This window comes from Mastacembelus armatus, chromosome 7 (genome assembly GCF_900324485.2).
Source record: "Mastacembelus armatus chromosome 7, fMasArm1.2, whole genome shotgun sequence".
NCBI lineage: Eukaryota > Metazoa > Chordata > Actinopteri > Synbranchiformes > Mastacembelidae > Mastacembelus > Mastacembelus armatus.
In genome coordinates this window covers 25,527,652-25,555,599 of record NC_046639.1, presented here as the reverse complement: position 1 = coordinate 25,555,599, position 27,948 = coordinate 25,527,652, and the positions used below count along the sequence as shown (strand labels likewise).

Here is a 27,948-nt window from a genome sequence, read left to right as displayed (position 1 = left end):
AAAGCATAAACCAATGTTCAGGTTCTCTAACTAGGAAATATGACTAAATTATATTGTTTTATAAGCCTGTTAAATTACTGGCTAATTATTAAAGACATTTTATAGTAGGTTAGTAGCATAGTTGGTTGAGATGAAGCTAAACACAATAATCAGTATTTTAAAAACCAAGAATATTCACTGTATATATATTCACATGTAGGCTTAATCTGTCAAATAACAAGCTGTCTGGTAAATGCACTGGATAAAAGAGTATCCTACTATCATTTCTCTGTAGTGGTGTAGAAATAAAGTTAGATTACATTGAAATACTTTCTCAGGCTTTACAATAAAACACAGAAGTGAAAAGATTTGCAGGATTACTAGTCAGAAATTATTTGCTTTTTCTCAATTTACAAATGTTTATTCTGTGTAGTCCGTTATCCAGTCTTTACCTTGTCATACAGTAAGTTAAAGAGGCTCTCTGTAAACAATCATGACTAATACTGCAACAAATATATATTTAAAAGCTAATTGGCTTTTTTAGTATAAATCAAGAAAAATGCCGAATATGAACACTAAATGTCTAACACTAAACGCAGCTACACACGAGACGTGGCCTTTTCTTAATTCCAGTTTTCCAAAGGGCCAGCAGATGGACCTGTGCAGTGCGCAAGCTGCAGATTTCACCATCATATGTAAAATGAATGCACCCACGGACTGAGCGTGCGTTCAGGAGTCCGTTACTGAAACGTGGGTCTGTAGTTGACTGACACCCACAACAGTTGCACAACTTTCTCTACCGGGCTTTGCGCTAAGTAGTTTGTTTGTACTGCCCCTTTAACTTCTGAGCCGATTTCCAGAAAGCAACAATCTGTAACGGGTTCAGCGATCCTCCCCGTGATGGATTATTTAACAGGCTGAGTCCCACGTCGCCATCTGCTACAGGAAGAAAAACACCGCGGAATATTCTCTGAGGCGCATGAAACACGTTGGTTATTCGGAAGCAACGAGGGTAAACAAACCAAAATACTTTACTGGAACACACACACACACACAAACAAACAAACAAACGTGCGCAACAGGTGTTCCGCATCCTCCGTGCGTCAGACAAGAGAGGCGCACAACCGAGACTCGTCGTCGGGGACGACGTAAGAAGCAGGTTAGTTTCTCCCTCAGAGAAATGGAAAGATCATCTCCACATTTAAGGGTGTAGATTATTACAATGTGCTGACACGGACTGTGGTTTCCACTTGTTGAGCCTGGAAGCGAAAATTGAGGTTTTCAACTAAATGAACCGCATGACTGAGGATCTGAGGCTTGTGTGACGGTGCGATGCTGACCCCATCCGCAAGGTGAACGGGTCGGACTCAGAAACAACCAAAGGAAGGAGTCGTCCAATCTCTGCAGCAGACATGGTCGTGGAGGGGGACAGGGCGCTGCTCGCCGCAAGGCAAGGGGACGTGCAGACTCTGAAAGTTCAATTAGCAGCAAAAGAAATCACCAGCGACGTCAAAGATGCGCTGGGGGCTTCACCGGTCCACCACGCAGCCCGGGCGGGGAAACTGGCCTGTGTGCGTTTTCTGGTGGAGGAGGCAGGGCTGCCCGGGAACAGCCAGGCGAACAACGGGGCAAGCCCGGCGCATGACGCAGCAGCCACCGGCAACCTGGCGTGCTTACAGTGGCTGCTGACCCAGGGTGGATGTCGGCCAGAGGTGAGTGACCTGAGCCGCAGGGGGACTAGTTGAAGTGCAACAGACAGCAGCCTAATTCTCATGGCATTCCTCAGCTGTGTAGGCCGCATGCCAAAACCCTGCACCCAGCTCCCCCTTTGACCAAATGGGGTCTAGCGCACCAGTGACGGGTTATACTTTGATATTGTCTGTGCATTTTCTTGCCTATAAAATGCAGATATTTCATGTTTCCTGAAACACCATTACGACCATTCAGATCAGTGTAGGACAGGGGTAGTCGACTCCAGTCCTTGACAGACACCCCCCCCCCCTGGTTGTTTTCAACTGTCTTTGCCCACTTAGCTTCGGAACATACCTGATCCGGTGGGTAGGCAGTGACTCTCAAGAACTGGTGCTGGCTTCCCCTGTTGTAGAACATCCAGACTATTAGATCTGCTCTTTACTTTGCAGTCTGAGAAAACAAAAACATGCCACCTCTTTTACACACTGTTTGAACAGGTAGTAGTCGGATGAACCAACACGTGTGATCTGAATCAAATCATGACTTCTAGTCCCCAAGTATCTGAAAGTGTAAAACCAGAAACTTTTAATCCTGAGAGATGATCAGTTATCATTTCATCCAAGATGGCAACTGCAAAACAGGCTGAAAAAACACACACACACACACACACACACACACAAGCTGCCTTTCAAAAAGAAGAGGTCCTCTGAGTCTGTTTTGATAAGACCAAGTGCTACAGACAGCTGTTGATGATGAATGAAGAGATTAAACACACAGTGTGAGTGCATGTAAATACATGGGGAACTGCAAACGCACTAAAATGTGAATCCTCTTTGGAAATGTGTGGCTCTTTATTTTGCTTCTAGTTTAAAACCCACCATGCTTCAGAGACTTGTGTTCCCATGGTAATGAGGTATGCAAAACCATATTTGCAGTTGTAATTACCTACACAGCACATATAGTAACGTATGGAGAGCACACATGGGGATGTGTTATGACTAGTGTGATACACTGGGGGTGATGTTTGGTACCTTGCAGTGCAGTGGTTAGACCTTTACATGATGGATTACTACACCTCCTCAGTTTTTATGACTCATTTATCTGATTTCCATGTCCCTCCTGGTAGTCAAATGCAAAGTATTCAACCCTGTGAAGGAGAACTGCATGTACTTTGAGGATTCTAAGTAGAAGGTGAATTACATCGTCATGCAACCACTGGGTTTACATGTTCATTTGGGCCTTAAGGGCTGACACACACTGGCATCTGACAACAAACTAAAAGGTTTTTATTTTCTATTATTTCCCTCTAAGTGCCTCAGAAAAATTGGATCCCCCAAAAAGAAGAAAACCACAGAGGATCAGCTTCTACACACCCCTGTTTTTGACACTGCAATATATTGTGGCTCTTTCTAAACTGATATAGGAGACAGAATCCAGTCATGCTATACGCTGCTGGATTTCCCAGGATGCTTGAGGTGAGAGGAGCTACACAAAAAAAAAAAAAAAAAGACCCTGGAGCCTGGTCAGATTCATCCCCACGATGCTCTTAGTGCTAATGACCAACACAACACTGACTCATTTCATCTTCTCTACTCAAACATCATTTAGACCATACAGAATCCAAAGTACCAGACAAGTCAATCAGGTCTAATACTGAGACACACGTGACTTTGGCCTCTACGTGCCAATCGTCCACATTTCAAGATGGTACGCCTGTATGATAACTGGTTCCCATTTCTGCTTCCACAGAAACCTGAGTGATTATGTCCTTTCAGAAGCAGAAATCAGACAGCTGGCTTCTAGAGGAACAGTACACAGGACAGCTGATCCACAGTCTAACGCTTCATTAAAGAAAAAACAACTGTAAATATTATTTTCTATCTGCTCCTTGTTTCTTTGATCTCCAGGACAGAGACAGCTCCGGTGCCACTGTTCTGCACCTGGCATCCCGTTTCAGTCACCATGAGATCACTGAGTGGCTGCTGAAGACTGGTGAGGGGGACCCTGGGGCCTCCACCGACACAGGTGCCCTACCTGTTCACTATGCTGCTGCCAAGGGAGACCTGCCCTCTCTCCGACTGTTACTGGGCCACAGCCCAAGGTAAGAGCAATATGGTTTTGTCTTTAAATGGACTGTACGCTAAATGTTTAGATGATGTTTAGATCATCCCTCAAAACAGACTGTGGTTGAAAAACAGTGTCCAATACCACTTCAGGCTTTAGCCTCCTCAAATAAAGTTGTTTGATACAACTGTACATCACTTTATGATGGAGATCAACCCCTGTAACTGAAGTTACTTTACTCCTATGTCATGTTTTGGTGTTTTCCTCTCCCTGAAAATCTGATATTGTTTCCTATCTGGGCAAGCAGCAGTTAGAAAGGCAGCAGTGTGAGTTATTTATCCTCCTTATATGTGATAAACAGCTCAAAACAATAAAGGTACATTAGTTGTTTCCATTACAGTCACACTCGTACCTAAATAATCAGTTTTTTATCGCATCTTTTTCTTTGGCTTGATGCCCTGTTAACATTTCCTACAATTATGAAGTCAAACACCCATGTAGGGCTGCACCTACCGACCATTTCTGGAGTCGAGTATTCCACCGAATATTTCATCGATTACTTGTGTAATCGGATTAAATTGACTTTTGCATTTTTAAACAATAAGACTATTCTGTAAACGACACGTTACCTTAAAATGACGTTACCTTGTGTCGGCTCTGCTGGGTGAGCCGGTCTGGTTCACAGCTGGATGCTTCCTGTCCAGATGTTGAAGCATTGACGAAGTGCTGTTGTGGTTCGGCACCAACGTTTGATACAGAAATGCGTTGTGCGACAGTGATTATGGTCCGTGTGGAACAATGGTCTCTATGCGTAGCAGGTCAGATAACGCAAATGATAAGTAATTAAACAAATACGTGAGGCAAAGAATTTTTTGTAATCAAATTCATTGATTTAGTCGAGTATTTGGTGCAGCCCTACATCCATCCTCTACCACTTATGCTGAGACATCCAGGGTCACAGGGGAGCTGGAGCCCATCCCAGCAAGAGGCAGGGTGCACCCTGAACAGATCACTAGTCCATCACAGACCACGAAGCCACAAATTCTATTTCAAAATTACCTCAGTGCTGAGAGGCTGTTCATGGTGTAGTGGTTCACCTCCTGGACTGGACTGGTCTGGACTGGACTGTCTTGTACTGCGAGTCTTCCCCTGACTTTTACCGTCTCTCTTTACTGTCCTGTAAGAAATAAAAGACAAAAAATAATGAAATAAAATAAAAAAGTGCCTCTATGCTCTCCAGGCACTGGTGACAGGCAGCCTGCACAAAGAAAAACTCTGTGGTTTAACTTTCCCAAGACGTTGAACTCTACCCTGACCCCCATGCGCTGCTCATGTAATGGAGCTAGAATAATTTCCATACTGATGACACAGGTGTGTATAGCTCAGTGAAGCATCTCAGCAATCGCTGTGTTGGAAAGGTTTCTGTCTTAAAGCACATGGCGGAGTTAGAAGCAAACAGAGCCAAACAAATACAAGCAGTTAAGTATTAGTCTTATATCAACTGACTAATTAATGAATTGACTGATCATCACAGGTTTAGAAAGACGTGTAAACGTGGTTGGGTGATTACGCCATGATGAATATCATCTCTGATCAGTGTGTTGTCACCCATCTGGACCTTACGATCGCCATGTGCACGTGGGACGTGTCATGAGGACTGAAATGTCCTTTATAGGTAGCAGCAGAGCTAATACCACAAATTCCTTATTTGCTGGTTCTATGAGTTAGATGAGAAATTGGGCTTCACTGCCAAAGTGAATGGCCGTTTTGACGCACGGGACAACGTATTATCAGATCCCTAAACACATTATCAAAAAAAAAAAAAACCCAAAAACTAAGCCAACTAAAGAGTGGGCCTCTCTCAGTGTTATTATATATATTATATCACAGGCCACTATAGTTTAGTTCCAGAGCATAAATATTAACATTAAGCTCATATAAAAGTATTTCAGCTGACAGAGACGTGTTATACTTCAGATATCTCCTAATGTGTTATCAGAGCTGTTGCATTGTTTGCAGCACTACATAGAAATGAATGCATTGACCTGGCAAATAAAGCGGATTGAAAAGTAGGGTTCAGCGTGTTGCTTAGTGCTGTGTCTGTAGCGTGGAGGTCATTTGGTTTCATTTCATCCCAACAGGGAGAAGTAAACACTGGATGCTTTAAAACTTAAATTTGTTCCAGTGATATTATCATTTATTTACTAATCCTGATAAAAACCACTGGTCTCTTTCGGTTTGGCATTGTTGATGGATGTTCTCTATGCTGGTGTCTATTTAGACTAATAACACAAACGGCTACCACAGAGAATCACAAGTACAAATAATGAATGAAATGGAGCTAAAGAGTCTCGTCCAGGCAGTAACCTCAGGCTCTGCACCGCCAATATTGTGTGGTTGCACCCCAGACGGGTGCATAGCTGCTGAAAATTTAATGACCCCCAGGGACACGGCAGCTCCCTGATAGCCGGGCCCCATTCACTCCTCTCCAACACCCTGCCCACCGTTGCTGTTTACCACCGCCTCCATGGTGACACACAGTACCGCCAGCCCGCGATAAGATAATGAGGGAAAACAAATCCGTTTGAATAGACGGGCTGCTCTCTTGTCCCTGGTCTCAGAGAACTTTGCAGCAGAGAGATAGCATTCTCATGTCAGGATTTATTACAAAGCACACATCTGTGTCAGCAGATGTTTGGAGGCAATTGGATGGCTCCGAATTGGCTCCAACTAAAAAAAAGAAAAAGGAATCACCCACTCTCTTACATTATTGCGTTAGTAACTCACCGCCTCATGACAGAACAACACACTGAGTGCTGCTGCACACAGGTACGCTAACATTACATTCACAAACACCTAAAACATTTAAAGCTATTAGACTAAAATAAGTTCTGTTTTACACTGTGAAAGCAAACAGTGTCTAAGGTTTAAAGTTAGTTACCAATTTGATTTTTGAGTCTGGCTTTTCCTAACAGAAAGCACAAAGACGTACAAGGCTTTGCCACTAAAACCTAAAATTTGCACATATAAAAAGACATTCAGAGGAGGGGGCTTATCAGAAAACTGCCGCAGTATTTAACTGGCTACAATCTCCCAGTCATTACGCAATCACAGCCTTTTGTTTTAAGATCGGGGGAGTCTGGATGTGGCTTTGTTTTGAGCTATTTTAGTTCTTGTTGATTTATAAACCACATTTCAATTGGCAAGCCATTTGCCCATTCATCGCTGAGAACCAAAAGCACCAGGCTGATGTGCTGTGTCTCCATTGATAGCCTGGGTACACACACAGACACAGAGACACACACACACACGAGGCTACAGGCAGGTTATGCAATCAATGAGTGCAGATTAAGATCTTTGGCAAAGTGGTAATTCCACCATGCAGTTGAGAAGGTAAACCTCTACGTTAGGATGTTCTAGAAAGACAGATCACCAAACTTCTAGAAACAGACAAGTCATCTGATCTGATTTTAGCCTCGTTTCTCACTTCGCTTTTTATAGTACAGTTTCTGAAACAGGATCGTATGGTGCACATAATGTGAAAAGAATTTACGCTGACATTCATCTTCTCTTCTGCAACTACAGAAACATTAACTACATCTGAAGTTGACCTGATGCTTTTGGTTTGTCTGCAGTTTGTTGAACTGAGTAATTTGATGATCGTTAGACACACGGGGGGTCAGGGGCCAATAGGAGCGTTTCAGCTTTCTTCAGGAGAATCTTAATCTTCTTAACATCTTGGAACAAGTTGGATAAAAAGCCCTTTCTGTTCTCTTTCACGGCAACAGCTTTAAACCCAGGAAATGCATCGTAACAAGCCATTCGCAGATACATTTGGGCAAGAAGCCTGCAGTATTACAACTACACACTTTGCAAGTGCTTTGTTGTGACGTTAAGCCCTTTGTTGTGCAATTGTTAGTTGGGAACTAGCACACTGCTCTCCACGTTTCAAACCTCACCGGATGAACTGGGAATGAACACCAAGCGTCAAGGTGAACACAAGGCTGATGTGTCTACTTTTTGACTAGTGTCAGTGAGGACATATGGCCTTCAAATGTCCTTAGGAAGGTTCCAACTGTCTCTAAAACAACATTTAGACAATAATTGTATATTATTTAGGTCTTGCTTTTGGTCTTTGTTACCGTGTACATGGGCGGACGGGAGGGGACAGTGTACAATTAGTGAGGTACGTTACTCATCGGAGCTGAACTGGAAATATATCGGATGTCTGCTACTTCTGTGTGTCTCTTCCCTCTTTGTGCAGCAAAGTGACTGACGTAACACACCTGGTGCCATTTGTCGTCACGCAGGACAAACCTCTGAACTCTTTGAGACCTGCACGTTCTCCAAACACACTTATTTATAGAGAACCTCTTCACCTTGAGAACAGTAAACAGGAGCAGTGTATGTGTCTCTCCTACACACAGTAGTGCACAGGTGAACTTCAGCCCACTTTTGTTACACTGGTGCATAATTCATTTCTCTGCCCACTTAGAGAGGACAAAACAGATTACTTCCCCTTATTATTTTGAAATATTTAAGATGTGCTTGTTTTAATTGGAACTTTCCCCTCAGTCGCCTAAACAGGCAACGACTTACGTAACTAGATTTATCTCCTTTGCCTTAAAGTCCCACCTGTCTGATCAAAAGCACATGCAGCCTTGCATGTTATCGTGAAACAGAACAAATCATGATCCACGTGTTGTAACGTGGGCGCTTTAGTTTGCAGAATACGTCCCTAGAGCCACATCTGTGTGAGGGAAAGCTTGGCAGTGTCATGTTTGTGTCCATTGAAGCCCTGCCTTTCCTTTCTCTCACCTTCTCTAGTGCTACTCCTTACCGACTCCATCTTGGCCACTGGCAGCCCTTTGCTAAGCGCACAGCTAGTCGGACAAAGCCAGAGGACTGATAATCTCCTTAGAAGACTCGCTGCTCATTTTGTCAGTGTCCAAATAAAGCATGACCCAATGGGATTTAGTGGGGGGAGTGCTCGTTCGCTCCCTGACCTCCTGCTGTGACTGAGAAAATCTGGGGCAACAAGGAATATGGGCGTTGGATGAGCTTTTGCATGGGAGACACAGCTTAGCACCTTTGGAAATAAGGGGGAGCAGGTTTTGGCTCAGGGTCGACGATGTCTGCTCTCAAAATAACCTTAGGAAAACAGTCAGTGCTGCTATGTCTCCTATATGGAGATTTTGCTTGTGAGCACCGTCTTGTTTGTTTTCCTGAAAGTGCCTTATCCAACTGAAATGTGCCACCAACAGGACAAACAGCATCATTTCTTCTACTTCTCCATGAAGTGGTGGACACGACCAGGTTGCCACTTTGAACCTGAGCTTTTCCTGTCATTGTCATTTTTCTCAGAATAGTTAAACAAATGATTTAACCATTAAACAGTTAAAAGTACATTTCTGTTTTAGATAGAAAATTGTGCAGATTGCAAATAATCCTTTTTATTTAAAATCTAGCCATCATCCATGAATCTTAGTTGCCTTTCTTACTGCGTATTTGTATTTTATTTGCCTACAGTTTTGTCAACGCCCAAACCAAGAATGGTGCCACACCGCTTTACCTGGCCTGCCAAGAGGGTCAACTGGAGGTCATCCAATACCTGGTGAAGGAATGTGGGGCAGATCCGAGCATCAGAGCCAATGATGGGATGACACCTTTGCATGCTGCTGCCCAGATGGGCCACAACACTGTTATTGTCTGGCTGGTATGTTGGAATATCAGGACCCTACAGATCAAATCATGAATTCATTCCTAGATCCATGTCCTTTACCTTGATGTGTTATATTTCTAGTTTTTCTAAAATCTAAACTTGGATGACTATGACTCACGTTAGCGTTGGATAATGTGTTTAAATGTTACTGACTGACGTGGAGCTCATTTGTTTAAAAATTCGCCCCAAGATGAGTTTCACAGACATCAACCTGACAGACAGGGATGCTGACGGGGCCACAGCCATGCACTTTGCAGCCAGTCGTGGCCATGCAAAGGTGCTCAGCTGGCTGCTGCTGCACGGCGGCGAGATCGTAACCGACAACTGGGGAGGCACGCCGCTTCACGATGCTGCAGAAAACGGTGAACTTGAGGTGTGTGATTTTTACTTCTGTGGTGATATGTCACAGTTTATTTTTTGTATTTTTTTTTTATTTGTTTGTATTTTTATTTATTTGCTCCGTTCTCCATCTGTAATAGTGTCTTAGTTAAACGAATCTATCAGTTACAGGCTGAGGTCACTGGCCATAGGTTTAGCAATTATTTGTCCAAAGTCAAATTATACAATAGAAAGTTAAATGTCTCTGTGGGGGAGGCACCAACAAGTGGAAGTAGACAACAGAAGAAATCCCACCCTTTCATTCTGACTCCTCTCCTGAACACATGAACAAACACTACATGTCAATAAAAATTTGTGGTTTTAGTTCTTGCGGTATCCAAAATTACCAGTAATAGTAAAATGAACAACAGCACGTTGACAATGACATAGCGACTGTTTTAGCATTTCAACAACAGCGATGCATATTCTTACCAGGTTTCCCATCTCACCATCGGTTTTGAATGAAAGGCTCATGGTTGTGCCACCACTTCAACCGACTACTTTGACTAACCTTTTGTTACACACAGGTCTGGTCAGTCAGCTGTTTGACAACAGGTTTGAGGTATTGAACATAGACAAATCTACACTTTTGGTTAATGCTTACAAGGTGCTGGCCCAGGTTTTAGCCACAGGTCAGTATTTTAGCATAACGCCTCCTCTCCCTGTGTTTGCTGCCTTTCACTATTCAGTAAAGGACCAAATCTGAAAGATGTTAATGTTTTCAGATGAATTGTCATGGTGTATATCCAAATACTGTGATACTGTGATAAACAGTGTTGTTGCAGTTGTTTCATATAAATGAAATCTTCTTCTGCAGTGATTTTCACACTGTTGTGTCCTCTGTCTCTGGCACGTCATCCCCAGTGCTGTCAGATCCTTGTGGTCAACGGCGTGGATTTGGGCATCAGGGACCAGGATGGCTTCACAGCAACAGACCTGGCTGAATACAACGGCCACTCCCAGTGTGCCAAGTATCTGCGCACTGTAGAGAACATGGTACGAGCTGTGCCCACTGCATCTTGCTGCACTATATACTGACCTCTGACCTACCTGAGTATGGATGATCACAGTATTATAATGTCCTGTTTAAGAAATCAAACCTATATGCAATCTGTTCTATCTACATAGACATTTGAGCACTAATCAGTCTGATGGGATTGGATTTCTGCTCAAACATGAAAACATACAGTATTTGTTCTAGACTCAGAACATTAATGAAGGGCGGCACGTGAACCCTGACTTTGTTTGTCCACACACACACACACACACACGCACACACGCACACACACACACACACACACACACACTTCATATTTGCCTTGGTGGTGTGATTTAAATACCACAATTAAAACAACAACACAGGACTGCACACATTGCAGCAGCAACAACATATTTGCTGAGCTAACACACCGACTGACTGGCATCAGTTTCTCAGTGGTCACTGGAGTTATTAACAACTGACATGCGGTGGCTTCCATGGCTTCAACCCCGTTCGAGTCCCCAAGATGCCTGAGTAATAATAAGTCGTCTGTTGTGTGGGAAGATATCCTCCCTCTCGCTCTCGTCCCATGAGGAACATCCAGCCAATCAAATCCTGGGTTTCTGATCAGCTGTTAGATGTTTCATTAATGTGTAGTAATTAAACTCATAATACTGTTGTTGTTCAACAGGGACAGAGATAGTGGGGTTTAGGAACTCAGGAGTGAACACTCATATTCATTTATGTCTTCTGTAATTACATTAAATTAAATTGAAATTCAGAATTAATGACAGTAATTAGTTAAACTGCATTCTCTGATAGAGTGTGGAGCACCGCGTTTTGTCCCGGGACCCCTCTATGGACCTTGAATACAAGCAGCCGGACTCAGGCCTCTCCTCCCCAAATGCCACCATGCCTCCTGCCAGCCAGACTGCACACTTTGACATCAGTTCACCATCGAGCTCCCTGTCCAACTATGACTCGGCCAACTCCAGCCAGTCCAGCACTGGAGAGAAGAGGAGCAGCGTGACTACGTCCCGAGGGCCCCCAGCTCAGCTCAAGACAGTTGCACATACAGGTCTGGAACTTATGCAATTTTTTAAAAAACCCTTTTAAAACTTAAAAAACCCATTTTCTCTTTTCTCTCTTTAAACCCATTCGGTTTCTAAATGAATATATCAAAGTGAAAAACATCAGGGTAATAGGAGAAAGACATTTTGTCGTCTTCCATCATTTAGTCCTCGATGGCAGCTTCCTCCACATGCTCTGTATTACAGTTTACTGAATTAGACCCAACACCATGTCACAGTCTACTTACTATTGCTCTGTGTCCAGGTGCCTAATATACTGGTGCTGCACCCTAGTGGTCTGTATGTACTTGTTATGAATGATGAGCTAGACCAAACCAAGAGGAGTAAATCCTGAAAGATGTTGGATTAATGCTCTATTTCATTCCTTTAAACAAGCAGTACGCTGTGTTAGCTTTCCTATAAGAAGCTCAGTCCACACTAAATGTTCCTATGTGGACCACGTCTGTGTCTCAGGTGCATCAGAGTCAGCCATTTCAGACATGCAGGCATACATGGACATGCTAAATCCAGAAATTGGCGCCGACGTGCCCAAGAAGAATGAAACACCAGCTGATGCCGCCTCCAAGCATCCGCCACCACCTCCAACGTACCCGCCCCCACCTCCTCCGCAGTCTCCTTCAGTGCCCCCTCCACCCCCGAGCTACCCGGCACCACAGCCCCCTCGGGAATCGTCGGCTGAGTTCTTGAAGGTAAAAAGCAATTTGCGGCACGTGGACAACAACACAGGCAAAAAGGAGGTAAGTTGAGTTTGAGCTGTGCAAAAAAAAATCTCCTCATTGAAGGTTCCTTTAATTATTATTGAAGGAGCCTTCAATGATTATTTGTTTTATAAAGTTTTATAAAGATTCTTTTCTAGCTAAACTAAATAGACACTAGTTTGTTCAAAGTGTAGTAGTAGCACTAGTAGGGACCAGGCTATTTGGGAAAAATTAAATGCCTAATGAGTGGGGCTATAGCGCTTGTGTAACAACGGGCCCGTTTTGGGGCCCACAATGATGTTATTGTGTGAGCACGGCTCATTACTGTAGAGGCCACACACACTGTGGATGTTGTGATGGGTTTGAGCCTAATTCCAGTAATTAATCTGGCCAAGGATCACTCAAACCTGTGTTGAAAGAGCTCGACGGGAAGGAACGATTAAACGCAGCATCAACAGCCGTTTCATTGCTGCTTCTGGTTCTTCTGTTAAAGCTGCTTGTGAAGTTTTAACTCGAGTTGAATTGTCTTTAGTTGTTCAGGCAGCACTGGAATTATGAGAAAGACTCTGACGGATCACTTTCACCTCATGAAGAATTTATGTCCTGACGGTTACAGAGTCTCCCAGTTTGATGTTATAGTCACCTTGCTATTCAACTCAGCTGTTGTTACTGTTGTGGCGTCCACAGGTACCGATGGTGTTTTGTCTCCAGGGTGAATTCTGTGTGTTACAGCTAAGAACCACGTGGGCTTGAGTTTTTAATTAGTGCTGCACTCCCTCGGCCCCTCTCTGCACCCAGGTGACCTTCCTGGGGCGGGTCCTCATTAACAATTTAACAAAATCCAGGGCTCAGAGCACGCGCGCACACACACACACACACACGCACACACACACACACAGAGTGTATACAGCACCACACACACACACAGTGTATACAGCACCACACACACACACACACACACACACACACACACACAGAGTATACAGCACCACACACACACACACACACACACACACACACACACACACACACACACACACACACAGAGTATACAGCACCACACACACTGGGAGAAACGGTCTGCCATGAGCACCACAGTAAAAGGGAACAGTAAGCTCATCTGGGGACACAGCAGGTCACATGGACCCAAACTCACAACCAGTAGACAAGATTACAGCCTCTTACAGTAAATACCAATCAATAAATACATTTATCGATTGGTGTGTAAACACATTTATTGATTCATTAAACACAGTATAGAGCTGTAGGTGAAATAAGCGTCTGTTGGGGTGTTTTTGTTCATGACTGACTGCATTCTCCCTGCTGCTGGTTCTCTCACCTCATTTGTCTGTATTTGCTTTGACTGACGTCAAATGTTTCATGTGAAGCAGCCAAACAAATGACGGCTTTGTCTCTTACATTTCAGACTAATTCCACAGAACTACTTTAGTCTATCCGGAAAACATGGACTACAATTACTTTATTTTCCACCAGTTTGGGTGTTGAATCAAGCACCGGAGACTAGAATATTCTAATAATCCCAAAGCTTGAGAGATTTGAGTGCAGCCTGACAGGGGGAGGGCAGCACCTGGGTCTTTGTTTTGCATAAGAGGCACTAGACAGAGCCGGGGAGTGGTTGGTCTGTGCGCTGCTGGCGACATCATTGCCACTACGACCAGCCCGATAGGTTATTGATGAGGCCTGTGGGTAAAGTGAGAGGGCAGGTAGAGTGACAGGCATAGCGTTGAGCAGAGAGGAGGTGACGCTCTGGATCTGGTGACAGCTACTCTCTCTGTGCTTCACCGAGCTTTGCGGATAAGGCCGAGTCCAGACTGGAAGAGAGCTGCACTAGAGGATTTTTAACGCTAAGGTAATGTATTATGGATAAAAAAAAAAAAAAAGCTTTGTTTTTAACCAGTGGCAAGAGTAAATTCATGTCGGAGTTCGGACTGCAGGTATAGCAAACGTTGCTTTGCATATTGTGGATACTGTCCAGGTTCTGAGGCTATTTGAGCTGCTATGTGCTTGAACATTGAGTGTGCTGCATCTGTTATGTTTTCATTGTCTGCTTCCCTTTGCCTTTCTGCTGTAATTGGTTGTTGCAAAGTTTACATGTGACTTGTTTCTCTACTGTGTCGGTCTATGAGCCTTTATAATCCGAGTCTTTGCTAACGGCAGATAAATGTACTGAACCAGGCTAAACAACGATCATGCATACAAACAGGCACACTGTAGGAACAAGTAAGCAACAATGACTTCATGCTGACAGACACATCCATACACAAGGAGGAAATACTGTCTGTGTGTATACGTCTCTGTGAAGGACGGGGGGGATCTAAAATGCTTTGCACGTTTGCTATTGTTGACCCACCTCTCTGGAGGATGACAATCAAACCATCTGTAGCACCCACTGCTCACATTACCCTCCCACCTGATGAGCACTAAGGGACCGTTTCTTTGACCGTAGACATGAGTCAACAAAACTAAACAGGCTTGTAGGAGCTGAAAACATGACACCACAAAGGAAGAGAGAGTCAGGGGTCAGCTGTCAATTATTTCCGCTAGTGTTAACATTGGACATCTGCTGGATGTCGAAGCCTCTTGTCTGGGATTTGTGAGGAGCCATGGGCCTTCGAAAGCTTAAAATGTAAATGAACTCAAGTCTGGATTTGAATAGCAAAGTATACATTTTGCTATGACAACAACGGTAATTAGATTAATGTTCCTTTTTCATTTTAGCAGAGCAAACATGCATCAAACAATTTCCTCAGAAGCATGTCAGTCATGATAACTGCTTAAAATGCAAGGTGAGCTTATTTACTGCTGAATACTGAATACTACTCTCCTATGGCCGACATATATAAAAGAAAGCACTCAGCTATAAGTTCGTGACACTTGACCCTGCTCTGTGGACTAAACTGCAGGTGCATGAGAGCCCTTACAATCTGCTGCCTTGGCGTCTTTACATGAAAACAAAAATGTTTCACTGGAGCTGAATAAAAGCTTTGTTCCGTCATTCAAATAAAGCAGCTTTGCTCACATGCAAGAGCTAATCTAGCAACAAAAATCTGCTCAGTAACCATCTACAGTGTGTTTAAAAAAAAAAACAAAAAAAAAAAACAAACCCATATTGAAATTATTTTCTACTATTCACTACTCAGCATTTCTAACACATCAGTGGTTCTGCTCATTTGTTAACCAAATACCTACAATGGTAACTACTTTTTTGGAACCATACTATGGCTTTGACTAGTTTTTAAAAAAAATAAATATAAAGATATTTTACTATACAAAATATACCAAACTAATTATTTGCATATTCATTTCTGAATGTCCTCCTCCTACACTGCTTGTTATGACAAGAAACTTACTACTTTCACTTTGGGCTGTAAAAAGAAGAATTAATGTGCAAAAATAATAATAAACAAAAAAAAAAAAAAAAAACTAATGCAGAATAAACCTAATAAGTAGGCTCAATCAAAGCTACTAATAAGTCTCACTTATTTTCTTTATGTCCTAAGCAGTTGATTCCTGGAGAAAACCCAGAGAAACTGCGGCGTGTGGATTCAAACAGAAAGTCGAGGAGCTTCAGTAAGCAGCCCAGCACTGGGGACTACTATAAGACCCTGGGCAGCGATACGGCCGAGAGCCGCGGGAGCAAAGGCATGGCACCCAATGAGGAGGTGAGACCAGTCACTCCCATTTATGGCAACATCACTATTACTGGTTTATGAAATGGAGAATATGAATCATATGGCCCCTCCGCCACTTTGTGCTGGTCTGATACTTCAGGAAATGATGATGTGACACATTTACACATTAACTGGGAAAATGTGCATCAGAAATCAACTATCATGTGACGTCACATCAGCTGCAGCTGATTTAAAAAGTTTATTTACTAACTTTTTTAAAGATTGACTTTGACTTGGTTGCTGTGTACTGCAGCTTCCACTGGACAGTGTTAAAGTGAAAAATTAGAGCACATGGGCTTTAACAAACCGACGCCAGTATGTTTTATATAAGTTCTGTTGTTGTACCGCTGAGGGTGGTGTGTTTCGCTCCTTATAAGGTCATTTTCACACTAAAACTTCGACCAGGTGATGGTGTGTTGGTATTAGGTTACAACACCGACTACACTATTTGCCTGTGCACTGTGCAACTCAGCCTGTTACATAATTTTGTGTCTGTTTGAGCTTTTGTTTGCCAGCTGATGCAAACTGCCCCCTCATTTCCATTGCCTCTTGAGTCTCCACCCTGTTGTGCAAACTCTCCAAGAACCTACCATGGAACAGTCAGGACAAGAGAGCCTTAGTAGGAAATGACCAGAAGTCTTATAGAAGGGAGAAAATCCTGTATTTAATTAAATAAGTGACATATCCAACATAAATATGTAAAAAATAAATAAATAAATAAAAGGTGATCATAACTTTTAGATATTATGTAAGAAGATCATTCACAGAGATTTTCACTGTGATTAACTAATTGCCCTTTGACTCAAATGTGACTCAGTAAAAGCCAATGGTACTAATAGCTCTCTGCCACATGCCTGCACAGCTGAATTAATAGAGTCTGTTGGACTGTCATACACGTCCCAGGAGAGAGGTTCTTATTATCTCATGTGTATCGGGGTGGGGGTGTTCTGGGTGATATGGAGTATAATCCACACTGAGCCAATTAAGGCCTCAGAGGAGCCCCTCCTGGTCTCAGAGGCATCGTAGCAGATGGACCGGCTAATCAACGGAAGCAGCGGCACGTGCTGCCAACACCCATCTGGACATGGCCCTACCCCCCAACTCTCCTGGGGGTTTGAAAAGCAAAGGGGGCAACAATGACGAGCACGCGTCTTAAGAATAAAGGGGAAGAGGGTCGAGTTAAATGTCACGGTCCATTAATTTGCTTCCAGTAGACGTATGGCACGCTCTCAGAGCGTGTCAGACGCGTGCACGCTGGGGGGGGGTGCAGGGCGTGGGGACTGAAGTACTATCATTTGCAGTGACAGATGGCCTCTTGCCACTGCTTTCCCTCAATTTCCCCCAAGAGATTAGGTCATATTACCTCTGTTATTAGCAGGAGCAGCGGGGCATTATGTGTTTATGAGTCGATTAAGACGGCAGGAAGCAGAGGGAGGTGACATCGAATAGGGCTGCATACATCTGTCACTGTGGGCACTCTGTGTGCAGAAATGTAATGTTCGCTCAGCAGGATTTCAATTAGCATTCCAGTGCAAACAGGCGAAGCTAATTCACCGTTCAGCTGAATTCATTGTTGGTTATTTTCAATTAATAAACAGGCATAAGTGAGCAAACGCCACATTAAATGCTGAAGCCATTTTGGTTATCAATATTAAAGTGGACAACATGACAGTGAGGTTGCTGGGAGAAACCCTGCAGAGGTGACCCATCCTGACCTGTCACGCTTCTCCAAGCAGGGCTCCGTTTTATTGGAGGAACCGACCAACAGCTCCGCCCACAACTCGGAGAATGGCACCGCGGACGAATCAGTCCCACCCCCACCTCCACCACCTCCACCACCTCCACCACCTCCTCCCCCAAGCAACCCAATGCCAGCACCCCCTCCACCTCCTCCATTGCCCCAGGAGACATCAACCAACCAGCGCCGTCCATCTTCCTCATCAGGAAGTGAGTCTCTCAATGTTTTTACTTCCCTTTCTTTTTTTCCCCTCCTTATTTCCTACTTTTTCCTGGCACTGAACATCTGTTAAAGGTTATTAAAAACTCATTTAGGCACATTTTTAACTACAAAATGTTAGTTTATGCACATTTTTGAGCAATTGGAATACATTGCATCCCATTGCATTATGGGAACAATTTGATTTCACTGGGTAAAAATGAGTTGAGTCTGACCCCAGCCTCCTAAATCACGGATTAATATATTAATGATGCTGGGTTACGATTACCCTGAGAACTGGTTTAGTGTTTAGTCATTTCCTTAAGTGCCCTGTTGCCCTGGATGCTGCTGTCTGACAGTGGGCATACGGTTCTACTTACAAGGAAATTTCAAATATGTAAAACTGTGTAGAAAAAAAAAAAAAAAACACTCCCATTGTTCAAAGCATGTCAAACAGACAGGAGTAACTAATCTACGACATTAAACTGTAACATCATAACAAATAAGCACAACACACTATCATAGCAAAAACCATCAGACCACTTTAGAACTTTAGAAAAAAGAATGAGCACGTCCCAAAATAATCTGTACGTGTCAAAAAATAAAAAGATCATAAAAATAATTATATTTATAATAATTATAATATTATACTAATGCAGTTGTCAAGCCAACACTGTTCTTCTGCTATTAATCCTTTACGTTTCTGTTCCTTCTTTCACCTGCCCCATCTCCGTCTGTTTTTATTTTATTTTCCTCTTGCTGCCTCCCGTGGTCTATCCTCACCGCTGCTCTGTCAAGGCGGGGATATCTCTGCCACTTCAGCAGAGGGAGGGGCACTAAGACAGATGAAGAGTAAGTACTGAGAAATCAGTCTTTCAGCTGAATTCACCCTGTGAGACATTAAAACACACAGCACCTCTTTAAACCGGTGCATCGAGCGTCTCAAAGATCCTTTGTCAAGAGTTACACTCGGCTGCTTTTTTTAACACCACTAAGTCCCAACGTAGTCACAGACCTAAAGTGTCTATTTACAGACAGTTTGTCTAAATGTGGACTGATGAAGATCAAGTCTCTGAAACAACTTTGTAACCTTCAAAAATCATCATAAGTGTCTTTTTTGATCATTTACATTCCCAGTAACAAACGTCAGTGTAAGAGCAATATTAAAATATTGACCCTCACAGTAGAAATGTTTAAATTACAAATGTGCACAGCTCAACATCTCTGAGGAACATTTACAATAATACAGCTCCAGCTGACGAGCAGCTAATGGGTTAACATACAGCACCATCTAACAATGAAACCACTGTTCTTTAGCAGTAAGTAAACAGCTCAGGGGTCATTACATGAAAAGCCACCAACACATTCAAGAGGTGAAGATGATGATTTATAGCTCAGATATACTTGTTGAGACAAAGGCAACGTACACAATGGATGATTGAAAAACAGAATGCAGAGGTTTATATTCTTTAGATTAGAGGAAATACGTCTCTACCTGAAGCGGCTTGTGACAGCGCAGGTGTTAACAGATGCAGCAGCAGGATCAGAGCTGCACACTTTGTGCCGTGAAAGGCCATTTGTCAAATGTTCTCTATGTGTCACTGTGTCACACCTGAGTCCACACCCACATCCTCAAACACACACACAAGTGCAGCAGCTTCGCTCCGCAGTTATTCTATAGCCGTAACCACGTCTGACTGGAAGTAATGACTGGCCCTGGAGCTGCTCAGTGAAGATTTGTAAGAACAAAATGGGTGAAGGTAAGCTGCCTTACTTTAAAAAGCAAAAACAGGACTTTTGTGACTAATCCAATTACATTTTAAGTCTGAATATTCTTACAAGGATTTGATTTTCAGACCGTCTTTAGTAGCACTCACTGCATCGGGCAGCTATATAACCCACTGGCCATAAAGTGAGTTACTACACGTCATACAGGAACATTGGTGGCTCTTTGCTTTTATCACACAGGCCAAACTTGACATGGTTTGGTGTCCGTCACCAGGCTCTCCATCTTACCCCTCAAATGTGAGGCGAGACTGTACGCATGTCCTGAATGTGTGTATGAGTAAACTGTGGACAGGATTGGTCTGGTAGGACGGACTAACAAGGCGGGGACTGAAGGGTGCCTGTGTGTGTGTGTGTGTGTGTGTTAATTCCCGGCCAGCTTGCCAATGGCTCGCTGTCACTTTCAGTTACTGGTGATTCCTTTAGATTTCCCCCAACTGTGATGATGGGTCTTTAACAGAAAGCTGCTGTCTCCTCCCCGACAGAGAGAGAGAGAGGGTGAGCAAGGGAGAGTGAGCAGGGCCAGTAGACTAGTGAAGGTTTGAGTCCAGCTAGACCCCATCGAGGCCACCTCGGCAGGGAACACTTTTACTGGAGGACGTACTTTCCATTCCAAATAGAAAATGAGTGATTGAATGAGGGACTGAGGAGATTTAATTCACTAAGACAGGTGAGGTAGTTGTTGACTTTTGATGTATTTGGGACATGTGAACTTTACATTCTTATTAAATAAATGTGTAGCTGTTATTAATGATGAATTTGTTGTTTAAATATTCTTCTATTGTACGTGGTTAATTTGTTGCTGCTACCTTTTACGTATGAATCTGCAAACCCTGTGGAAATAAGACATGAGTAACAGCGTCATCAGAAGAGCTCATGGTTGAAATCTGTCTGAATTTGCGGCTTTGTTGCAAACTAATCAAAAAGCAGACTTATTAAGTTTAATGATTATAGTGACTCGCTGTACGATAATGACCTCTGATCACTGGTCCAACCTGGTCCAGGTCTGCATTGTTTCCTGTCTGATCAAGACTGAAATGCCACCCAGGGCTCCTCTCACTCCCCTTTGTTCAGTGTCTTGCAGAGCTCTTCTAATTTTTCTGCTCCATCCTTTTGTCTGCAGGCACCAAATCATTCAACATGATGTCCCCCACTGGTGACAACTCGGAGCTCCTGGCAGAAATCAAAGCGGGGAAGAGCCTCAAGCCCACACCTCACAGTAAAGGCTATACTACTGTCTTTTCCAACAGCGGACCCTCGGGCGACAATGTAGGTCCACTACTGATATGTGTGTGACAATTATGAAATTGTTAAATTTACTGACTTTGTGCCACAACGTGGGGAAGTGACGTCACTGTTTGCATTTTAAAATCAAGCCCCGGTAAATGCGAACACATGCTGAGACACATGAACCTGCAAAAGGAACAGCAACGATCCAAAATGATCTCTAATATTATGTGTGTATCCAGTAACATCATCCTCAGTCAGTGTCCCGCTCAATAATGTCCCTCCATGATCACAGTGAAGTAGGCCATTAGCAACGAAATCACATACATACTGAAATATTCCGACTTTTCCTTCGTCCAGTATAGACCATAATGCATTGTGCTGTTTAAATGGTATACAGTGCTGTCATTGGTCCCTTATGGCTAAAAATCAAAAGGCAATAAATCATTTATAGTGAATAAATCATAGAGTGAGACACTGTTTCATTATATTTCCTCAAGACTTCTAGTTAAGAAAGTGGTTACTGGTTAAAACATCCACCAGTTATCATGTTATTCTGCTCATGTCCGTCTTTATTTTCCTCCAGGAAAATACCACATCTCCACCAGAGACACGCCCATCCAGCCCTCCAGCCAAACCACCATCCCCTCCACCAGCTAATCCCTCTGTCACCTCCCCTCCTACCACCCCAAGTCCCAGCCCAAGTCCCACTGGTTCTGGATCTGCAAAGACCATGTCAACGTCCGCAAGCAACGAGCAACTGTCCTCCAACTCTGCGATCAATGGAACCGGTGGTGGTGGCACGGCAGGAGCAGAGTCGGGGCGGAAGAGTAGCCTCGCAGATGTGGAGGCACTAGTGCCCACTCATGATGAACAGGGAAAAGCTATCCCTGAATGGAAGAGGCAGGTAATGGTGCGAAAGCTGCAGGCCAAGATGCAAGAGGAGGAAGAAAACAAGCGCAAGGTGAGCATTACGTTGCAGAAAGACTTAACCATGTCTTAGTTATCCCATTTGTGGTCCTGCAAATTTAAAATGCTGTGTTACATTCGTTGCATATGGCTGCAGCTGTATAACTGGCACAAAAGGGATAGCTGCTGCTTGGCTTTGAGTGTGGAGTTTGAACAATAAGCTTGTATGGATTCATTTCTAATATTTATGCATGCTTTATCTTTTTGCCTATAAACTGTTAAGTGTGATACATCCACTGGGAGTCAGGCCTATGATACCTATGATAGATAGGTGCTTCAGTGTCGTCACTGAACTGCAGATAAGGACTTGGTCACCTTTAAAGCATTTTTGCAGTTTAACTGACTTCAGTTAATTATAAACCTGCACTTATGTTATAATGCCATGGCTGAAGTTAATGACAAACAGTTTCAGTCAGCACAGTGAACATGTTTCACCAACATGCTCTGTTTTTAAACTTTTGATAAACAGTCTCTGATAATAAACACAATAAACACTCTGATAAACAGAGTGTTTATTGTCTATTCACACTGTAGCCATCTGAATTTTGAAGAGAAGAAGAACCCAGTTGATAAAACTTGACCAACTAATAGTTTATTGCTATCAAGGATTGCGATCTTATTATTAATTATCCAGCAGGTAGTATTTTCTCTTCATTGCCCTTGTGCTGCTGATCTGGTGTTCTGTTTGAGATGCAGTGATATCGTCTGAATGTTTAAAATATCTTAAATATCTTAAAATAAGATGCACAAGTATTTTAGTGATATGTTTTAGATAACCGATTAGTAATTGCATGACCCATACAGTAGGTAGCTCTTAATGCAGCTATCCCTGCACCTTTAAAATGACATCTGTGTCTCTTTAGGCATCTCAATGCATGTTTCTTTTTTACACATGAAGTGTTTGCAAATAGCAACAGGTTTTTGGACTGCAGTGAAGTGAATGCTTTCCCACAATGCCCATCACAGCGTTAACACACACCTGACTAACAGATTCACAGTGTGGGTTAGTGTTTGATGGAGTTTTGCCACTTCAAGTTACATGCTGATTCAGTGGTGTGATGCCAGGCCCATTCACACTACAGGTCAACCAGCAATAAAAACAAAACATCTAAACGAAGTGTGAATTAGACTAATATTTATAATGATTCATTATACGAATAGTGAATGCAGTTTCTTACTACGACCAGCAGATCATAACGTGTTAAAGAGTAACTCTACCTCAAGTCTCTTACTCAAAACAGTCTCATGCCCCCGTCCCCTCTGGACTGACAGTTTCTGTTGCACCTTTAACTGCATCCAGTCTGGTTTCCTGTCACTGTAAGGGTGGAGTCAAGTGTGTCTGTCTGTCGCACTGGTGTCAGTACTTGACACTGCACCATATTTGGGTTGTGAACAGAAAAGCAAGAAGCAAGAGCATGAAAAATTTGAACTGCTGGATGACATTAAAAGCTGAATTGTCAGTGTTCGTGTAGTTACCCTTTAATATCAACAGGGAGCATAAAAAAACTGACTCATAAAAATGGTGAGAGAAGCTTTAAAGAGGTTTGAGCAAAAGGTCTGCAGTGCCCAAACGTACAAATGTAGACATGCTGTAAGTTTGTAATACCCAAACCAATATTCATATTCATAAATATAGATTATTAATCATTTTTCCAACTAATTAAGAAAGGACAAAGTTTTTTAGTCTCAAAAACAAAGTAAAAGGTTTTGCGCTTGTAATGAGGCAGTGCCATTGCACCACTAAATCCATGTAAACCCTGTGTGTCAGGATGGATTTGCACTGAAGCGTGTGTTCACACCAGGAACCTCAACCTGAAGGAATCCCCCTCCTCCCCTTTTCTTCTTGTCTTCTGGTCTCTTTTGACCTCTGATTTAGTTTGCGGGAAGTGGGAACTACCAGCCTCAGGAATGGCACTACTCGCACGTCCACAATGGCATTTTAGGACCATTTGGGGAACTGATGACAGAGGATGATCTAAACCGTATTGAGAAGCAAATTGAGAACCTACAGGTCATGCACAAGGTCTCAGAAGTTGAGAAGGAGCTGGAAGAACTAGAACATGAGCTTCACCAGCTCCTACCTGTTTCTGCTGCCCTCAATCAAGGTCACTTCTCAGTTAATCCAAAGCAGGTACATGGCCAAGCTGAAGATCTTCCAGCCTGGTGCAGCAAGATTTCAACCCTGCTCAAGAGTATGGCCATTCTTCTTGCCACCCTGGGGGGTAAAGAGATAGACATCCTGGATCTTATATGTCCTAGATATTCTCAAGAAGAGCCAAGGAATGTGAACACTGATCAGTCTGAAACAGCGGTGTCGGCAAGCACCGGCTTTATTGGACGGTCCCAGTCCTTCTCAACGAGAGAGGAAGTGGAGAAGGAGATAAAGCAGTGTGGAGTTTCAGTGAGGAACCTGAAGGCCAATTATGAAATTCAGAATCAGTCGCAATCTGCAGACAACAAAGCAAATAGGGTTTACAAACGCAAGAGGTCACTCCCTGTGGCAAGTGCGTCTAGTTATGTTCCAGAGACAATTTGTGAGGATAGTATCAACTGTTCCTCTACCGTGGTCTTGGAGCCCAGTACCAGTAGAGATTTACCTTCAGTGAAGGAATCGGTCTTACCATTAGTTGAAGAAGCAGTTATCATTGCATCTCATGCTCCTGTGACATATTCATCCCCAGAGATAACGGCTCCAACTAATAGTGAAGAGTTTAACCAGGTTCTTCCTGCAGAGCCCATTCTGAGTAACGACCAACCAACAAGAAGCTTGGAGGTGCAGACGGACGTGAGCTATGTCCAGGAATGCATTGAAATGAGGAAAGAGAGAATCGTCTTGCTGTTCCTCGAACACTGGCGAAAGTACACCATCTCTGAGTCTTATCGGATTAAATACACTGGCAGGAGAGGAAATCATTTACATGTGGACTGGGAGGACTACAACCAGTTTAGTGCACAGGTTGGTGAGGAGATGCAGAGTGAAGATGACAAACTCCTCCTTTTCATGAAGTCAAAGCAAGTAGTAGGAAATCTGATCGGTCATTGGAGAACAATCATGAGTCAAGTCCCCACACGCCAGATCCGCAGGCTGAGTCATGCCCAGATGATCTACTGGCCAGAGCACTTCCTGCCACACATCAACGGGTCACCTGTAAGGTATGAAAGCCTAACCTTGGACCTTTTCATGCTGGGATATTTCCAGCTGCTGGAAATGAACATGTCCCGCAACGAGCGCAAATTCCGCCACCTGTTGTGCTATGAAATGTTTGACCGTCTCGGTAGCCATAAATGGGAAGTCATACGGCAGTTTCACAAGGAAGTGATGGAGGAAATTGAGAAAGGGACACGAGACTGGGCTGATGGTTTTGAAGATATAAAGTTTAAGTATTTTGGAGATTTGGATGATGGGGGAGATGTGATGACAGCTTCTCTATGTTCCATGTCTCCTGACATGTCCGCTACGTCAGTGCAGGACTCACCTCCTCCCCCACCTTCTCATCCTCCACCTCCTCCACCTACATATCCTGCACCAGTACCTCCACAGGCACCATCCCCACATCCTTCCCCAGTAGATGGTTCTGCATCATTACCACCTTCAACCCAGGAAGGTGAATCTGACGATGGCCAGCGTGTGGAGGACAGAGCCCTAAAGGACTCATCTGAGGATAATGCTCAGGGGGAGTCATCAAATAAGACTGTGGCTTCTAGTGGGCAAAGTCCAGAGCAGGATCACATGCAGAGCTCGGTAACTGAAACTGATTCAACAGGGAAGGTCTCAACAGATACAACAGAAAGCTTGGGACCAAATCCAGTGAAAGATGTTCCACCTGTTAAAATCATAGAGGAACCTCAGTCTGACGAACTATCGACCAGCGACAAACCTAATGAAGACTCAATTCAAGTGATCTATGAGCTTAAAGAGTTTAGCAATGAGGACATTATCAGATACATTGACCGAAGCTTTGCTTTTTGGAAAGAAAAGGAAGCTGAGCTTTTTGATATCTAACAATTGGGAGCCTAAGGGTCTATTAAAAGACCAGTTCACCTGCTCAGATCTGGAACTGATCTGAGCAGAGAGTATGCTGAGACAGGAAACTAATCTGGTGTGTTGTTGTTTGGGACATGTCACATAAGGGACTTAACTGCACCAAAGCAAAGAGCATCCTCTTAGCTGTATTGACTTCACCATTTGCATTTGCTTAAGTGGATGATAAGAAAGGTTTAACCATTTAACCGAGATGGTACGAGAGTCTGGTACGATTATTGCCACGCTGCACCTTTTTAAAGGAAACGATTTGCCATGAGTCGCAGTGTGTTGTGCTCGTCTAGATCGTCTTTGTAATGAATCACAAAATTAGTCAAACATGGAACAGCTGGTTTGTAATGAAGACATTTTATACAGAGATGGTGTCAATGATTCACCATCTCACAGAGGCTAGAAATTTGTTTCACAGAGAATCTCGTTAGATGCTACTAGCAAGAGAATTAATAAAACCAAATGAAACCTTTTATTGCTGACAACTGCAGTGAAAACAACAACGATTTGACGTGACTGTCGGTCAAACTCAAAACAAATTAGGTGTTGGAGGGTTTGCAAAGATTTTAAAGTTGCTCAGTGTTTGAAAGTGTTTTTTTTGTCTGTGACCTAATGGTTTTGTTTGTACGACGTGTGCTCTCAGTACATCGTGAAGACTCGCAGGTATCGTAAACTGCTCAGATTATATCGATTCGGATTATTGTCTAAATGAAACATCAAATTCGAGTTTCATGACGTGTGCTCCATCCTTTTGTTACTCAAAACAGAATTTGACTGAGATTTGCTCAAACTTCCCACAGTTTAATTTTTCATTTGTACGTTGATGTTAGAAATAAAGTTTGTTCAGATTTCGCGATTATAGGATTTCAGTATGTTTGTCTTTTCTCACATCACATTAATAGCTGGAGTTACTCTGTTGATACGCATCTAAGATGAGTGAGTCAGTCAATATTCATATATTTGATAAGACATCTCAATAATCAGCCTGCTACACATATCAAGGAAAGAGTCATTGTCAAACACTGAGCTCTTGAATGTGAGAAACACACTATTCTCATAGTGCATCTACTGCAGCATCAAGATAATCCTAAAATAACCCTCTTAGCACCACCCGCTGTCATGCTATCTGCAGCTTACAGGAGCCACAAGGACACTACAGTGAACCCTGGTCACATCTGAACTGAGTACTCAGCTGATGCACAGTTGAGATGCGAGTTATGAAAACAGTCTCATTCTTTTTAATATTTTCTATAAACTCCTTTAACTGAGAATAAATAAATAACCAGCATGACCTGGACTGTTGCTTTTACTTCTTACAGTCTTACTTTTGTTAGAAGAGCACATGAAGTTCCCCTCAGGGGTTACTAAAGTGTTCTTCAGATTATTCTTTTTAATTACTCTCAGCTTCAACAGTTCAGCTTAATTATTCATTCCCCCATTAAATAACCCTGCAGCAGCACAATTTGAAACAGGTTAAGTTCTTGTGTTGTGTCTCTTCGGTGCTCTAGACGAGACGGATTGAGGGTTTTGATACCAAGGTATTTATGTGATTGCTGTGATGCAAGTTAAATGAGCAGTGAGGGTTAGAGGTTCAGGTGTCACTGATTAAACATAAGCATGGTTGCTTGCTAAAAATAAATTCCTCCTAGCCGATGGTTTGACTGCACGTCCTGCTAACAAGCTGCATTTAGGGCATGTGACAG

General features: G+C 43.1%; 2 protein-coding genes across 3 annotated transcripts in view; one reads left to right on the top strand and one right to left on the bottom strand.

The window, feature by feature from the left end:
* The window catches only part of acot7 (acyl-CoA thioesterase 7), an 87,695-nt gene that overhangs the window by 59,336 nt on the left and 411 nt on the right, over nt 1-27,948 (bottom strand). Inside the window, exon 2 of one of the 2 annotated variants that reach the window (XM_026332823.1) lies at nt 4,795-4,912. In XM_026332823.1, coding sequence (XP_026188608.1) covers nt 4,795-4,817 — 23 coding nt within the window. In that variant the 5' untranslated portion in view covers nt 4,818-4,912. Of the gene's footprint in view, nt 1-4,794; nt 4,913-27,948 lie in introns of those variants that run through there. The other variant, XM_026332821.1, reaches the window with a different exon arrangement.
* Nucleotides 1,392-26,983, top strand: espn (espin). Its single transcript, XM_033325309.1, has 14 exons — nt 1,392-1,691; nt 3,579-3,772; nt 9,265-9,451; nt 9,648-9,830; nt 10,700-10,831; nt 11,637-11,812; nt 12,297-12,642; nt 16,128-16,295; nt 16,549-16,569; nt 18,083-18,242; nt 21,140-21,285; nt 21,830-22,207; nt 24,089-24,434; nt 24,483-26,983. Exons 1-14 carry the CDS (start codon nt 1,392-1,394, stop codon nt 26,213-26,215), a joined length of 4,470 nt encoding a protein of 1,489 aa, XP_033181200.1. The 3' UTR covers nt 26,216-26,983.